General features: G+C 50.4%; 2 protein-coding genes across 2 annotated transcripts; one reads left to right on the forward strand and one right to left on the reverse strand.

The window, feature by feature from the left end:
• Positions 1-353: 353 nt before the first annotated feature.
• On the reverse strand, positions 354-4,857 carry LOC137910346 (chromobox protein homolog 2-like). The gene is made up of 5 exons (XM_068754783.1): positions 4,792-4,857; positions 4,666-4,709; positions 2,558-2,623; positions 2,203-2,272; positions 354-2,126 (listed from the first exon to the last, which is right to left on the reverse strand). The coding sequence occupies exons 1-5, from the start codon at positions 4,855-4,857 to the stop codon at positions 1,074-1,076; spliced, it is 1,299 nt and encodes a 432-aa protein (XP_068610884.1). The 3' UTR covers positions 354-1,073.
• A 7,246-nt stretch (positions 4,858-12,103) lies between these two features.
• cox11 (cytochrome c oxidase assembly homolog 11 (yeast)) lies at positions 12,104-15,197 on the forward strand. The gene is made up of 5 exons (XM_068754251.1): positions 12,104-12,171; positions 12,462-12,760; positions 12,840-12,995; positions 13,567-13,692; positions 13,765-15,197. The coding sequence occupies exons 2-5, from the start codon at positions 12,464-12,466 to the stop codon at positions 13,945-13,947; spliced, it is 762 nt and encodes a 253-aa protein (XP_068610352.1). The 5' UTR covers positions 12,104-12,171; positions 12,462-12,463; the 3' UTR covers positions 13,948-15,197.
• The last annotated feature ends 22 nt before the right edge of the window (positions 15,198-15,219 follow it).

The raw sequence follows: 15,219 nt of genomic DNA on the forward strand, positions 1-15,219 counted from the left end.
ATCAGATTCCCACATCACGACAACGTACCGTTCTCGCGATACATCGATTTGTACCGTGCCCATAGAATCGAACGTGGTTTGGGACCTTGGGTAGGGTGAGGGTTCCCAACGAGCTCCCCACCGTTACCCGAATAAAACCCGGAATGTTTACTGCACTAAATTCTGATCATTATTGTGTTTATTGGAGCGATGTTGCTGATATAATTTCCCGACAGGATTATTAAAGTGTTCTGATTGTTCTGCACGCCGAAGCGGCCCCATGCCGCCCTCTTGTGGCCATTTCTGGAATAAAACCTTAGACTGAGACCCCCCCCCCCCCCCAAAGATCCCAGGTTGGCCTCATCGAGTACTGATGTTTATTTCAAATACCTGAAGCTAGGATGACAATATAAGCACCAGATACATATCACATGAAAAAAATATTTACAAATATAACTTAACATATTTCAATGACAGCAAATATATTCAAATGGTATAAAATTGGTAAATGTAGAGATGGAACATCTCTTCTGGGACGAGGACATTTACTGTGCGTAGTGCAAGAAATACTGACAATAAAAAACGTAATTCACATTCAAAACACTTTGGTGCAGGAAGAACCGGCAGGTTACCATGGTGACCGCGTACCGACCACAAGCGTCGCCCTGACCCTAACCCTGAACGAAGACAACAGGGTGGAGCCGGTCAGTGTCTGGAAGGGTTTTCTAAAAGCCCCCACTGTTGCTTCCTGCTGGTTCACCTGTAAACACCGGAGCCTCCGCCTCACGCTGTTCAACGACGATAGCACCTTTACTGTTATGGAGGGGGGGGGTCACAAAAAAATGTAAATGTGACATTTTGATGACCTACAAACTGTGAATTTGAAAAGCAGATCGTAGCAGTTAGCTACGATCAGAGGACGCGTCAGCGGGCGTGTGGGCGGGGCTCGAAGTGGCGACTGATACTTTCCCTCGGTGTCCAGCTTTCATGATGGCCACCGCTCAATCTCAAATGGATGACGATGACGTGAAGGAGGAATCAGCACACGGCCGGCTGGCGCCGTCCATCGGGTCCAGAGAGCGATGCTCGGTCCACTAAGACGTTCTTCTGTGACTGCGCGAGTTGAAGAATCCCACGCTGGTCGGCGACTCCTTCACCGTCACCGTAATGAAGTTAGCCGTGACGTCGGTGACGAACACGTGCTCCAGGAGGCTCCGGGCCGGCCGCCAGTCCGTCTCCGTGTCCGACTCCGTGATGCCGGGCCTGCTGTGTTCTGGGTAGAGGCCGCCGCCCTGCTCTGATTGGCTGCTGCTGCTCTCATCAGAGTCGCCGGCGCTGAGCTCATTCAGACTCCGGTTCTTCCTCTCCTCATGTCTCCCCCTGGCCTTCTCTTTCCCCGCCCCCTGTTCAACACCGCTGCCCGTTGCCCCTCCTCTTTTTACAGCGATGCTGCTCCTCAAACTGGGCCGTGATGATGCAGCGGCGGCGCCGCTACTCCCCTGATGGCTGCTGCCAGCCGGGCTGGAGTTCTGCTGCTTGTGATGGACCGACCCAGTTGGACCTCCATCCAGCCTCCTCATTAGGGAGCGCTGGCTTCCTCCAAAGCTACCATGAAGACCAACAGAGCTTGAAGCTCCAGCTCGTTTGAGGGGCGACGCCCTGAACCCGCCCGTGGAGCGGCCGGTCCACACGCAGCCCCCGGATCCTGCTTTGGGGGCCGTCTGGGAGAAGCAGCTGGCCACGTCTCTGGAGCTCCTACTGAGGCCGGTGTAGGTGAAGCTGGCCGGCTGCAAAGGTTTCTTCACCCCAGGTCGAGGCTCCTCTCGGGGTGGTCTGAGAGGCTGGTGGTGACGAGGACGAGGAGGAGGAGGAGGAGGAGGAGGAGGAGGAGGTCTACTCTTCACATGCTTCAATGCCCTCAGGTCAGGGTGGAGCGGCTTCCTGCCACGCTTCTTCTTGTGTGGAGAATCTGGTTTGGCCAGAAGAATCTGAGGCCTCTTCTGCGGGACAGGCTGGACGCGAGGGCTGCCTTTGGCCTTCTTGGCGTGGTCTTCATCATCCGAGGAGGAGGAGGAGGCAGACGATGAGAGGGCTGAAGAAGAGGAGGACGAGGAGTGGCTGTCTCTGGTAGCAGCTGGTGGAGGTGGCTGAAAAGAGAAACTAAATGTTTTGAGTGTCGCCGGATCAGGACCGGGATGAAAGACTGCAGGAGGGACGCGTTACCAGAACTTTCCGAGGACGTCCTCGAGGCCTTTTGCCTTCCTTCTGGAATAGAAGCTCCCGCTCTTGTTCTCTAAAAAGAACAATGCTGGCTGTAAACGGGTCCATTTATCGTGTAGATAATCAGAGATCAATGCTGAGCTGCTGCTAATAATCACAACAACAATCATCATCTAACGTGGTTTAGAGCCTTTCATGTGAACAAACAACGAGATGATAAAAGGCTCTCGGATCTCCAGCTGACCCCAGATCAGTGAAGAACCTGACAATAAAGGCTCTCTCTCCCTAATATTCTCTGACATTAAGACAGGATCATTACCCAGAATGCACTCCTGTCTAACAGACGACATAAACACACCTCTTATGGAACGCAGCCAGCAGCCTCGGGTCCAGAATGTTGTCCTCTGGCTCCCAGCTGTTGTGCCTGAAAGAGAGTCGTGTTAAAGCATCAGCCTGCTTCACGTTGGGGTCAACGACCTTTGGGTTCGGACCCCAGGAATGCTGCAAGCTTTGTTTAGAGTAACAGGAAGCACCCCCCCCCCCCCCCCCCCCCCATCACAGGAGAATAACCTTGGAGACAACAAAACTGATTTCTGACTATTCCTCGTCATCAAACGCTCAACACGAGGTCGCTTCCGTTTGATCTGGTGACGCTCACTAGGGCTGGGCCCTTATTTATTTTATCGTTATTCTGCATCAAGTTAGTAATTTAATATTTTGTCGTTATTCTGCATCAAGTTAGTAATTTAATATTATTTTTATTGTTATTGTTAAATGTCGATGATTTATGTACGAAGGACTTTCAACGGAAACAAGACCGCAAGAAATGCTCCTCTGAGACAGGATGTTTGACTGTACTTGTACTGTAATACATGCTACTGTGTGACTGTACTTGTACTGTAATACATGCTACTGTAATACATGCTACTGTGTGACTGTACTTGTACTGTAATACATGCTACTGTAATACATGCTACTGTGTGACTGTACTTGTACTGTAATACATGCTACTGTAATACATGCTACTGTGTGACTGTACTTGTACTGTAATACATGCTACTGTAATACATGCTACTGTGTGACTGTACTTGTACTGTAATACATGCTACTGTAATACATGCTACTGTGTGACTGTACTTGTACTGTAATACATGCTACTGTTGACTGTACTTGTACTGTAATACACGCTACTGTCTGACTGTACTTGTACTGTAATACATGCTACTGTTGACTGTACTTGTACTGTAATACACACTACTGTCTGACTGTACTTGTACTGTAATACATGCTACTGTGTGACTGTACTTGTACTGTAATACATGCTACTGTGTACTGTACTTGTACTGTAATACATGCTACTGTTTGACTGTACTTGTACTGTAATACATGCTACTGTGTGACTGTACTTGTACTGTAATACATGCTACTGTTGACTGTACTTGTACTGTAATACATGCTACTGTTTGACTGTACTTGTACTGTAATACATGCTACTGTTTGATTGTACTTGTACTGTAATACACACTACTGTCTGACTGTACTTGTACTGTAATACATGCTACTGTGTGACTGTACTTGTACTGTGATACTGTAATACATGCGCCACCATCTGGAAGTTATTGGAATCTCATAAATTCACAGCAAGGAGTGACTCTGCATTGATCTTTACAAACAGAACAAAATGACCTTTTTCTGAACACACTTGTTCTTCTGCAGACCTGTTGTGTCATGTTTGAATTATGGCTACACTGCCCCCAACGGTTTCCACTGGTACTGCTCCATTCTGTCTGGGTCTGATACTTTAGAATAAGCAGCAGGTGATGCAGAAGACGCGACCGAACTTTTATGATGGGAATTTCAATTTGATTATTGACCTTTCATAGAATACTTTTGAGAATGATCATAATCAATCCTCTTATTAACACACACTTCTCTTGTCTGGATGTCTAGTAAAGTATTGAGATTATAGCTTGTAACCAGTTTTGTTGGAGTCTGCGAACATGGTGATAATATTCAAGACGTAATCGATGTATTTGTTGTATTTTGATGTTGAGGTGGAGCTATAACTCGCCTGTCACTAGCATCTCCTTCTCAGTGAAAAAACCCCCTAAAACGGGACAAATGCTCCGGTTGTTCTCTGTAAGCCTGCCCTGAAGCGCCATCGGTTGTTTCTGAGGGCCCGCGGAAATGCAACCCGCATCGTAAACACCTCAACGCAGGTAGCTGCGTTGTTAGCTGCCATCTTCCTGCTGTAGTCGGCTGAGCAGCAGGCTAGCAGTAGGCTAGCAGTAGGCTAGCAGCAGGCTAGCAGCAGGCTTAGCAGCAGGCTAGCAGCAGGCTAGCAGCAGGCTAGCAGTAGGCTAGCAGCAGGCTTAGCAGCAGGCTAGCAGCAGGCTAGCAGCAGGCTAGCAGTAGGCTAGCAGCAGGCTTAGCAGCAGGCTAGCAGCAGGCTAGCTCGCTACTTACTTAGACGACCAGCCTCTCCACTTGACCAGATACTCGAACTTGCCCTGAGGAAGAGGACAGAAGACGGTCAGGGACGCGCGGCGGACCGGTCCACCGTCGGGACGCGGCCCTGCGGGCTTCGCTTACCTTCCTGGGCCGTTTGCTGAGGATACACTCCGCATCAAACACCTGGCCGACGGTGACCCCCTCCATCACTGAGCAGAACCCCTCCCAGACACAAGTAGCACGTAGAGCACTTTTGATCCCACGCGGCCACCGTAGCTTCTTCTTCTTCTTCCTCTTCTTCTTTACTCCCGGTGTTGTGAGATGTGGATGCGTGTGTGTGTGTGCGCGCGCAGCCGGGGCGAAAGGAAAGTGAGTGGAAGAGAGAGAGAGAGAGAGGGGGCGTGCGAGAGGAAGCGAGAGACAGAACGAGGAGAGAGACGGGGATATCGATAGAGGAAAAGGGAGGCTTGTTTTGAGTGCAAAAAGAGAATAAAGTAGCTTCAGCAATTCAGCACGTCTGGCGTCCTGTATTGCTGCAATTCAGCCCTCTCCCCCAGCGTGAAGAAGTCGGGAGGTTAACCCCGGAGGACGAGCTGCCCCCCGGCCCTGGAGAAGACGTCTCCCCGGTGTCTCCCAACCAAGGTTCGGAGACCAGAACCGGAAAGGTTTAACATTGGCGACCACGAAGGGACCCTCACGCTGCAAAACGAGGGGTGAGCAGCAAAATAAAAGGACGAGTGAAGCCGAGTGACTGCAATAAACTGTGATAGCAGCGTAGCTAAGCTAGCACGACAATGGCGACCTCTCGCTATCCTCCCGATTATTACGGACAAGAAACAAATCATTCAAACCCGTTCATGTCGCTAGCCACTTCTCAAGACAATGAACGACGTTCTTTGGAAGCTTACGGACGCACGGACGGAAGATCATGCGAACATTATAACCCATTTCGGTGTGATGAAACCTGCGCTAACGCTAACGCTAGCGCTAATGCTAACGCCAACGCACGTGTTGATGGAGAAGACCTGTTCGCTCCCGTTGTCAGTCCCGCTCAGTTTTCCCCTAGAAACCCCTTTGCCAGTGCCCACATGGGAAGTTTTGTGCATAGCACACCAGCTACCTCCAAGCCAGATGCTAGCACGCTCCCCCTGATATACCCAGAAGAGAGGGTTAAACATGGACATTCCCCATCGAGCCATTCCCATGATTTATCTCCACATAAAAGTCGCTATGTGCCCCATCAGTCTCCTCCATCAGACAGTGATGAGGACTACGACTCCAGAGAGAGAGTTCCCACTCTCCATCCTGGCCAGTATGACGGCAGCACGCCATGGAGAGAGTTTCTGCACAGGTTTGAGGGCTGCGCCGAGGCGAATCACTGGTCAATAAAGACAATGGCCATTCAGCTGAAATTTAACCTTGTTGGAGCTGCAGGCGCCATCGTCTACAGAAACCCTCGCTCATCCAAATGGGACTACCGCCGCCTGCTGGAGGAACTCGAAACTGCATACGGCCCCTCTTCAGATCACGCAGCGGTCGTGGCGGTGGAGCTGAGGCGAAGAGTTCGCAAGTCGGGTGAGGCTCTTCATGTGTTCAGAGACGATATTTATGGGAAAGTAGCTGTGGCTTATGGTAATTGGTCTGAGGCTGAACAAGATGCTATAGCTGTTGAAGTATTCACGAATGGCCTGGGCGATGCAGAGCTTGTCCAAAGACTGTTGGAAAAACGTCCAGCTACGCTAGCCAGAGCTTATGAGATAGCCCACCGCCATGAAACCACAAAGAGAGCTGCATTCTACGTCACTAGCGCCATGCAGCCCGCCCGCAACCTCACTGCTCAGAGGTCCCACACAGCTGTTGTCAGAGAAAGTGATGAGAAAGAGACAGTAACCAGTGCTACGCCTGCAGCCCGCCACTTACCCAGCAGCTTCGTTCCGTCCACGTTTACAAAGACGCCAAAGCATCGAAAGAACTTTAAAAGGGATGATATCCGCTGCCATAACTGTAATCGTTGGGGTCATAAGCAAAGCCAGTGCTTGTCCCCTCTGAGAAATGCAAAGACTTTTGTGCCGAGCACCCCCCCGGGAGGCTCCACTGTGCTCCACCTTAAAGGCCAGAACCGTGAAATGAGCATTCACCTGAGCATATGTGAGCTAGAGGTGTGCGCAGTCTTGGACAGTGGAGCGCGGAGGAGTGTACTGCCCCTTCACTATTATAATGCCGTTCATCAGGACATGAGACCCCCGCTTCTGTCATCCAGGGTTGAGACTTTGCTTGGGGTGGGCCCTGGAGACGTGCCGGTGCTTGGCGAGGTCAAAATACCTGTCAATATTCACAACCGTCAATTTGAAGTGGACTTCCTTGTTGCAGACATAGCGAGCAATGAAGTACTTCTTGGCCACCCGTTCCTGACCCAAGCTGAAGCCCGCCTTGATTTTGGCGGGCATCGTATCGTCCTGTTTGGGGAAGAAGTGCCTTACTTTCACCCAGAGACTGCCCCAAAGTCGCGAGCTGTGAGACTAGCCAGAACGGTCACAGTTGAACCTGGACAAGAGTACTTAGTCAAAGGAACTGTGCAAACCAAAACTACGCATGGAGATATGATGCTCAGCCCCACAAAAGGCTTCGTGGAGAAGCACAAAGTCCTCATTGCAAGAGTTCTGGTCAACGCTCAGCACTCCGGCATTGTCCCGCTACGCCTTTTCAACCCTGGTAACAAAGCTGTCACTATAAGAGAAGGCGCCATTGCAGGCCTCCTTCAGCCAGCCGAAGTTCTGCTCCCATCCAGTGAACCTGCTGCAGCGGACTTTACAGCTGGTTCCCCTGCGGTTCCCCAGCACCTCCAGGAGCTCTATGCTCAGAGTTCCGCAGAACTTGGTGCCCATGAAAAAATGGAACTGTCTAACCTGCTATGTGCCTATGAAAGTGTCTTTTCTAAGGGAGCTGGTGATCTGGGCCGGACCAGTCTTGTGCAGCACGACATCATCACCCGGCCTGGACCTCCAGTGAAGCAGCCCCCGCGTCGGATGGCTGGAGAAAAGCAGCAGCACGCCGACCAGCAGATCTGCGAGGGCCTGCAAAACGACATCGCCACCCGCAGCCACAGCAGCTGGGCCTCACCGATCGTGATGGTGCGTAAGAAAGATGGAACTTACCGCCTTTGTGTTGATTACAGGGCGCTCAACGAACGCACCATCACCGACGCGTACCCGCTGCCCCGTATCCAAGACACACTGGACACTCTCGCCAACGCCAAATGGTTCAGCACCTTGGACCTGGCCTCCGGTTATTGGCAAGTAGAGCTAACGCCACGAGCTCGTCGTGCAGCTGCCTTTTGCACGCGAAGTGGACTATTTGAATGGAATGTCATGCCGTTCGGCTTATGCAATGCGCCGGCAACGTTCCAACGTCTGATGGACCGCGTTCTGGCTGGCATGCAGTGGGAGACCTGCCTCGTCTACTTGGACGACATCATCGTGCTGGCCAAGGATGGGCCTGAGATGCTGCAACGACTGGGCCAAGTTTTCCAGAGGCTTAAACAGGCAAACCTCAAACTTAAACCAGCCAAATGCTGCCTGTTTCGCCGCCAAGTTTCCTATCTGGGTCACATTGTATCCGAGCACGGCGTGGCTACTGATCCCAAGAAAGTTGAGAAAGTGCAAGCTTGGCCCGCTCCCACATCAGTCCAAGAGGTGAGACGGTTTATCGGTCTCGCATCCTACTATAGGAGATTTGTGAAAGATTTTGCCTCCATTGCCGAACCATTACACAACCTGACAAAGAAGAACGCACGCTTCCAGTGGCACGCTGAACACCAAACCGCCTTTGACGCCCTCAAGCAACGCCTCACTGCAGCCCCTGTCCTCGGCTATCCACTGGACCATGGTGAACTGATCCTGGACACAGATGCTAGTGACACAGGCATTGGTGCTGTCCTCTCACAGATGCAGGATGGAGCAGAACGCGTGTTGGCATATGGCAGCCGCAAACTAGCTAAAGCCGAACAGAACTATTGCGCTACGAGACGTGAGCTGCTGGCCATTGTTGATTTCACATCACATTTTCGACAGTACCTGCTTGGCCGATCGTTCAAAGTACGTACTGACCACAGCAGCCTGCGCTGGCTGACGCGCATGAAGGAGCCGGAAGGACAATTGGCCCGGTGGCTGGAGAAGCTGGCGGAGTATGAGTTTGAGATCATTCATCGCCCTGGTCGTTTGCACACTAATGCTGACAGTCTCTCCCGCAGGCCCTGCCGCCAGTCCTGTCCTTGTAATCTGCAGGACCCCGTCTCACCGCCGAGGGCCACCAGGCACCAAGCTATCCAGTGTGATTTGGACTCCGCTACCAGTTCCCTGTTGCTGAGTCCGGTGGGGGTGAAGACAGACCAAGCAAGCGTGGTTGTGAGTCCGGTGGGGGTGGAGACAGACCAAGCAAGCGTGGTTGTGAGTCCGGTGGGGGTAAGCGCAGACAACCAACCCAAAACAGAGACTATTTATGTGGCAAACACTAACGAGACAACACTTTTTCCTGGCTGGACTATGGAGGAGTTGCGCCAGGCCCAAGCCACTGATATAGACATTGCACCAATCAGAGCTTGGTTTGAGGCCAGCAGTGAGCGCCCGTCCTGGACCACAGTCTCCCCATGCAGCCCAGCCACCAAAACATACTGGAGTCAATGGAAAAGGCTGTATTTTAGAGATGGAGTTCTGGTTCGTCGGTTTTACTGCTTAGACGGCACACAGTTCTATCCCCAAATTGTTCTGCCTCGCAAAATGCAACCTGATGTTATGCGCCACATGCACGAGGGGCCAGTAGGTGGGCATTTTGGTATTGAAAGGACTGTTGTCAGGCTTCAGACCAGATATTACTGGTACCACATGAGAGAAGATGTCGCCCTCTGGTGCCAGACTTGTACTAACTGCGCATGCAGAGCCAGACCCCACAAAACTCCACAAGCACCCATGGGCACAGTCAGAGTCGGGGCCCCCATGGAGCGCATTGCACTGGACATTATGGGCCCGCTCAATGAGACAGAGCGCAAAAACAGTTATGTGCTAGTAATACAGGACTACTTTACAAAATGGACGGAAGCGTTTCCACTTCCAGATGAAAAGGCAGTGACTGTGGCGCAGGTTGTCGCAACAGAATGGGCGTGTCGCTTCGGAATGCCTCACTCTTTGCACAGCGACCAAGGGCGCAATTTTGAATCAGGGGTATTTCAAGAGATGTGTCGTCTGTTCGGCATTGAGAAGACTCACACGACGCCTTTCAGGCCGCAGTCTGACGGCCAAGTCGAACGTTTCAACGCCACCCTTCAAAAGATCCTGGCCGCGACTGCTGAACGCTGTCATTGGGATTGGGACCTGATGATCTCATATGCAGTTATGGCCTACAGAGCGACCAAGCACAGTGCTACCGGTTTCACACCCAACTACATGATGTTTGGCCGCGAGATAAGTGAGCCAGTGGACCTTGTGGCTGGTTTGCCCCCGGACTGTGACCGTGCACCTTCAGCCCCAGAGTTTGTGCAACAGATGCGCGAGCGGCTGGAGCTGGCTCATAACATCACCAGAGAAGCCCTCGGTGAGTCAGTTACGCGTGCGAAAAGACAATATGACAAGAATGCTTGCCACACCCATTACAACGTTGGAGACGCAGTGTGGTACCTCATCAAAGGAACACGGCATGTTAAAAACAAAGTCAAAAAGTTCCTTCCCTCCTATGAAGGACCATTCTTTGTCATGGGCCAGTTAGACGATCTTGTCTATCGGATTCAAAAGAGCCCCAGAGCCAGAGTCAAAGTCGTCCATCATGATCAACTGAAACACTACCGCAGCCGTGAGCCGCTGGACAACGCCTGGGCCCTGGATCAAGCCCAGGGCTGGACACCTGCTGAGATCGTCCCACCAGCTGTCGACAACAACCCAGCGGACGAGGACCTCGGCTTGCACAGCCTTTTCTCTGCTGTCTCCAGTGACAGCTCCAGGGACGCCCGGCCGTCCGCGTCACCTGCCAACGACTCCCTTTTGCTCGGGTCTCTTCCATCCACTTCTTCCCATGCGATGCTTGACCATGGTGGGGGTGTGGTGGGAGAGCCACACAATCAGACTCATCACGTGTCTCGGCCCAGACGTCAGCGCAGAGCACCGAACCGGTACGGAGACTGGGTCACTGAATGAGTTACCGAAGATGTTTCAGCACTAGAGATTTACGGTTTATATATTTTTTTATATACTCTAGTCTAGTTTTCTAAATTACCTTTTTCAGTGTTCATTGTTCAAAAGAAAAAAAAAAAAAGATGAAGCAACAATGCTTTTACATGATTGCACTTTCCATTTTTGAAGACATGTTGCCATATTGTGACCTGCCCATCTGTATAGGCCTATACAGTCCCTTTGGACACTGCTAGCTCTTCAGGTGTTAGGCCTAAATGTATAGAGCTTGTGTACCAGTTGGTTGGATGGAATGGCTTTATTACATGTTGCCAGTCCATGGTGGGGGTAGTGTTGTGAGATGTGGATGCGTGTGTGTGTGTGCGCGCGCAGCCGGGGCGAAAGGAAAGTGAGTGGAAGAGAGAGAGAGAGAGAGGGGGCGTGCGAGAGGAAGCGAGAGACAGAACGAGGAGAGAGACGGGGATATCGATAGAGGAAAAGGGAGGCTTGTTTTGAGTGCAAAAAGAGAATAAAGTAGCTTCAGCAATTCAGCACGTCTGGCGTCCTGTATTGCTGCAATTCAGCCCTCTCCCCCAGCGTGAAGAAGTCGGGAGGTTAACCCCGGAGGACGAGCTGCCCCCCGGCCCTGGAGAAGACGTCTCCCCGGTGTCTCCCAACCAAGGTTCGGAGACCAGAACCGGAAAGGTTTAACACCGGTATAGAACGTAAATAACGCATAAGAACCACGTCACCGCCATAAAAGAAATTAAATGTTCGTGTTACAATAAACTGTAGCCTCAGCTTATATTTCATAATTGTAGTACAACTATTTTTCTGCTGTTTATCATTTCAAAGGCTTCCTGGTACGTATTTGAACTCAGACGAATCGAATACTTTCACTTTATTTGAATACTTTGTCGGTACTTTATACTGCAGCACATCTCAGTGGTAACTACTGTAGATGTACTACGCTACGTTTTCTGATTATTCCAGTAAAGAATAAAGCTTTTTACATTAAACTTTGAATATGTTTAAAGAGATTAATGAAAGCTCCGCCAGTTCCCAGATGAAGCCATTTTCTGAATGCAGTAGTACATCCAATAAAATTTAAATCCACTGTACACGATTCGTGCTAGCTCTGTATTACAGTAAACATTAAACCGAATGATCTACAGTTACTATTGATTATCTGTCATATGTTCTGCTGAACATTGATATCACCGTGGGAACTATCGCGCGGAAACTTTGCGCATGTTTCTCAGGGAACCATTTGTGTGTTACACAAGTGCTACGTACGTGCAGGGTAGCATATGCTAGGTAAAGTGTAGCATTCCGGCGCTGAATGACAGTGGACCTTCTCACCAAGGTATTATAAAAGTCAATAACACGTTAATGTTCTGCTGGGACGTCGACGCGATGATCGTTGTCAGACCGAGTGTTTATTTCCGGTGTAGTATTTAAACCGAGTGTTTATTTCCGGTGTAGCAGGTAAACTGGGTCCAGGGTTAGCAAGAGGTCTGCTAACTCCTAAATGCTAACAACGCGAGCATATAGATGGTGTTTTATGTGACGAGGCTCAGCCTATCAGGGTTGATGCTCTGCAGGACGTCCAGTTCATATTTATGACTGCATTTTGTTCTTTGTCTGCAAAAGCAGAAATGCTGTTCCGCCTGCTGCTACGGCCGCCCCGCTGCTGGAGGCGTCTGACATCGGCGCTCCGCTGTGCCGATCGGAGGAAACTGCACTCTCGTGCTGATCACTTCCTGCAACGCAGACTCTTCCCGCTCAGCGACGCTCCGATCCGAGGCAGTAAAAGTCGCAACAGGAATTTTAGGAGCCAGGAGGAAGACTGGAAAACCAGGAACCGAACGGCACTTACCTACATTGCCGCTGCGGGGGTGGGGATGATCGGCTTGTCGTACGCTGCGGTGCCACTCTATAGACTCTACTGTCAGGTGAGGACATGGCCACGCCCCCTGTTCGTTCTGACCTCCACCCTGAACAAAGGAATGGGCCTTGGTCTCTGTGTTTCAGGCGTCAGGTCTTGGCGGCATGGCAGTGGCCGGCCATGATGCCGGCCTGGTTGAGGAGATGAAGCCAGTAAGGGAGCGCGCCATTAAGGTCACCTTTAATGCAGATCGCCATGCCAGCATGCAGTGGAACTTCAAACCTCAGCAGACGGAGATCTTTGTAAGACACGCCCTGGTCCTGGGTCAGCTCTAGAACTGCTAACGTGGGGCTAACTCCTACCAAATACGGTGGAACCTCCTTTAAACCACTCGGTAGTCGAGCAGATTTTCAGAGTTCGGACACACGAGTGGAGCCGAGGTGAGCCGAAGACAGGTGAACGGAGGCGGAGTCTACCTGAGTAACCTCAGGTAGAGTTGACCGGCTGTAGGAGAAAGACTGTGCTATTCCCTTTGTTGTCTTTAGCTCTTAGTCATGGATCCAGAAAAAGAAGCAACTAAAGAAGGAAATAATCACCAAACATGGAAACGGCATCCGTGATGGAGAAATCAATAATTTTGATTTATGTAAATGATACAGAATTGTGTTAACACATAAAAGTGTAATAAAAGTTCATTTATCTGTTCTTTAGATCCACCATTATCTGCTGCGCAGGAACGGATTAATCTTGTTTACATTTATTATGGGAAATAGAGCTTCGGTTTTCGAACAATGTTAGGGAACCGCGGTTCCGCCGTATACATTGCATAGACCTGTCCGCAGGTGCTCCAATGTTATTGCATTTGTTGCACAGCTGGTTCCAGGCGAGACGGCGCTGGCTTTTTACAGAGCAAAGAACCCGACCGATAAGCCAATCACAGGCATCTCCACCTACAACGTGGTTCCCTTTGAGGCAGGCCAGTACTTCAACAAGATCCAGGTAGTCCGTGAAGATGTGGCCTGCTTGTCTCCGGCGTAATGTCAAACTAACGTTCCCGACATCTGTCTGCAGTGTTTCTGTTTTGAGGAGCAGCGCCTGAACCCCCACGAGGAGGTGGACATGCCTGTCTTCTTCTACATCCACCCAGATTTCACAGAGGACCCCAGGATGGCCGAAGTGGACACGATCACGCTGTCATACACGTTCTTTGAAGCCAAGGAAGGACAGAAACTCCATTTGCCGGGCTACAGCTAGGACAGGAGAAGCCCATTCCTCCAGAACTGTCAAAGCGCTTTGAGTCACGATCGAATCGATCGCTCGGTGTCTGATCGCTATTTATTTCAGCCGCAGCAGCTGATCAAAGATTTAAATGCCATTCAAGAAAAGAAGAATGCTCCAAGTTGTTTATTTAGGCATAATTTATAATCATCAAATGAGACCTTTGGAATAAATCATCCGTTTGATTATCTAATAAAAGATGGACATTTTTCTTTCTTTCATTCTGTGAGTTTTGTGTCTCGTTTTGGACACTGGTTGTCCTGAAACACCAGAGACAGAAACCCTGACGATGGTCTGGCAGGATGAATGTAGGATGCTGACTAATGTCTGAACTGACTTTGTTCCGGCTCCACTAATGAAAGACGAAGACCAAAATGCTTAGCAGGTTTTTGTTGTTTTGAAATATTGATTATTGATTACTTATACGGCCGAGGGCCCGCAGGTGGAACAGACTGGAGCTGGAATGGGAGGAAAACGGTTCTTTAATGTTCCGACCCAGCGTTGCATGCAGAAACACCACGGCGCGTCGAGTCTGTTCGTAGCAAAGCTCCGTAGCAACGGGTCACAATGTCGCATTGAAGTACGATTACACTCCGAGATGACACGACACCCAGATGTTATGCACATTAGCACCTTGCAGTGCTCCTCTTTAGGGACGCTAGCAGGCGTTCTGCTGCACCCAGGGCCAAAGACATGCGCTTTCCCATCACACAAAGTTCTCAAGCACATGAGGTCCTCAAACGTTATGAGAGGTCACTGAAACCTTTGAAGGTCGCTCAGGCACGAACAAATACAGTCACCACAAGAACTGCACTTCGGCACAACAAGGCAAAACGCTACCGGGGCAGTGATTTGAGCAAAGCACCAGAGGGATCTTTAGTTCTGCTTTTTGCTTCTTGGAAGCCTCATCGACCTTCCATCGTCCAGCCTGCAGGTGCCGTTGGAGCCGTCAGTGTCACATGACTTCCATCAGCAGACGGCGTGTGGACTTGAGGACTTAAAGAGCTCATCCTCAATCGAGAATTTAGGAGAACCAACCGTGGAGGACATGCTTGTTCTAGATCCGGTCCACAAACCCTGACTGGGTTGTTGTTGACGGATAGCAGGTTAGGAAGCAAGAAGATCATCAGTCTGACAAATGGAATAGAAACAATCCTGACATCTTGAACGTGCCACAAACATTCATGCATGGGCGAGAAACTATTATAAAACACCTTTTCATCATCCGAAGATTCACTAAAGACGACA

This window comes from Brachionichthys hirsutus, chromosome 21 (genome assembly GCF_040956055.1).
Source record: "Brachionichthys hirsutus isolate HB-005 chromosome 21, CSIRO-AGI_Bhir_v1, whole genome shotgun sequence".
NCBI lineage: Eukaryota > Metazoa > Chordata > Actinopteri > Lophiiformes > Brachionichthyidae > Brachionichthys > Brachionichthys hirsutus.

Bases quoted from the DNA above. Each gene is read 5' to 3' on its own strand.
- LOC137910346 (XM_068754783.1), bottom strand. From the start codon at position 4,857: ATGGAGGGGGTCACCGTCGGCCAGGTGTTTGATGCGGAGTGTATCCTC. The intron at 2,624-4,665 runs GTAAGTAGCGAG...ACTCTCTTTCAG, and splicing joins TGGAGAGGCTGGTCGTCTAA to GCACAACAGCTGGGAGCCAG. The intron at 2,127-2,202 runs GTAACGCGTCCC...TTCTCTTTTCAG, and splicing joins GACGTCCTCGGAAAGTTCTG to CCACCTCCACCAGCTGCTAC.
- cox11 (XM_068754251.1), top strand. From the start codon at position 12,464: ATGCTGTTCCGCCTGCTGCTACGGCCGCCCCGCTGCTGGAGGCGTCTG. The intron at 12,761-12,839 runs GTGAGGACATGG...TCTGTGTTTCAG, and splicing joins TCTATAGACTCTACTGTCAG to GCGTCAGGTCTTGGCGGCAT. The intron at 13,693-13,764 runs GTAGTCCGTGAA...ATCTGTCTGCAG, and splicing joins AGTACTTCAACAAGATCCAG to TGTTTCTGTTTTGAGGAGCA.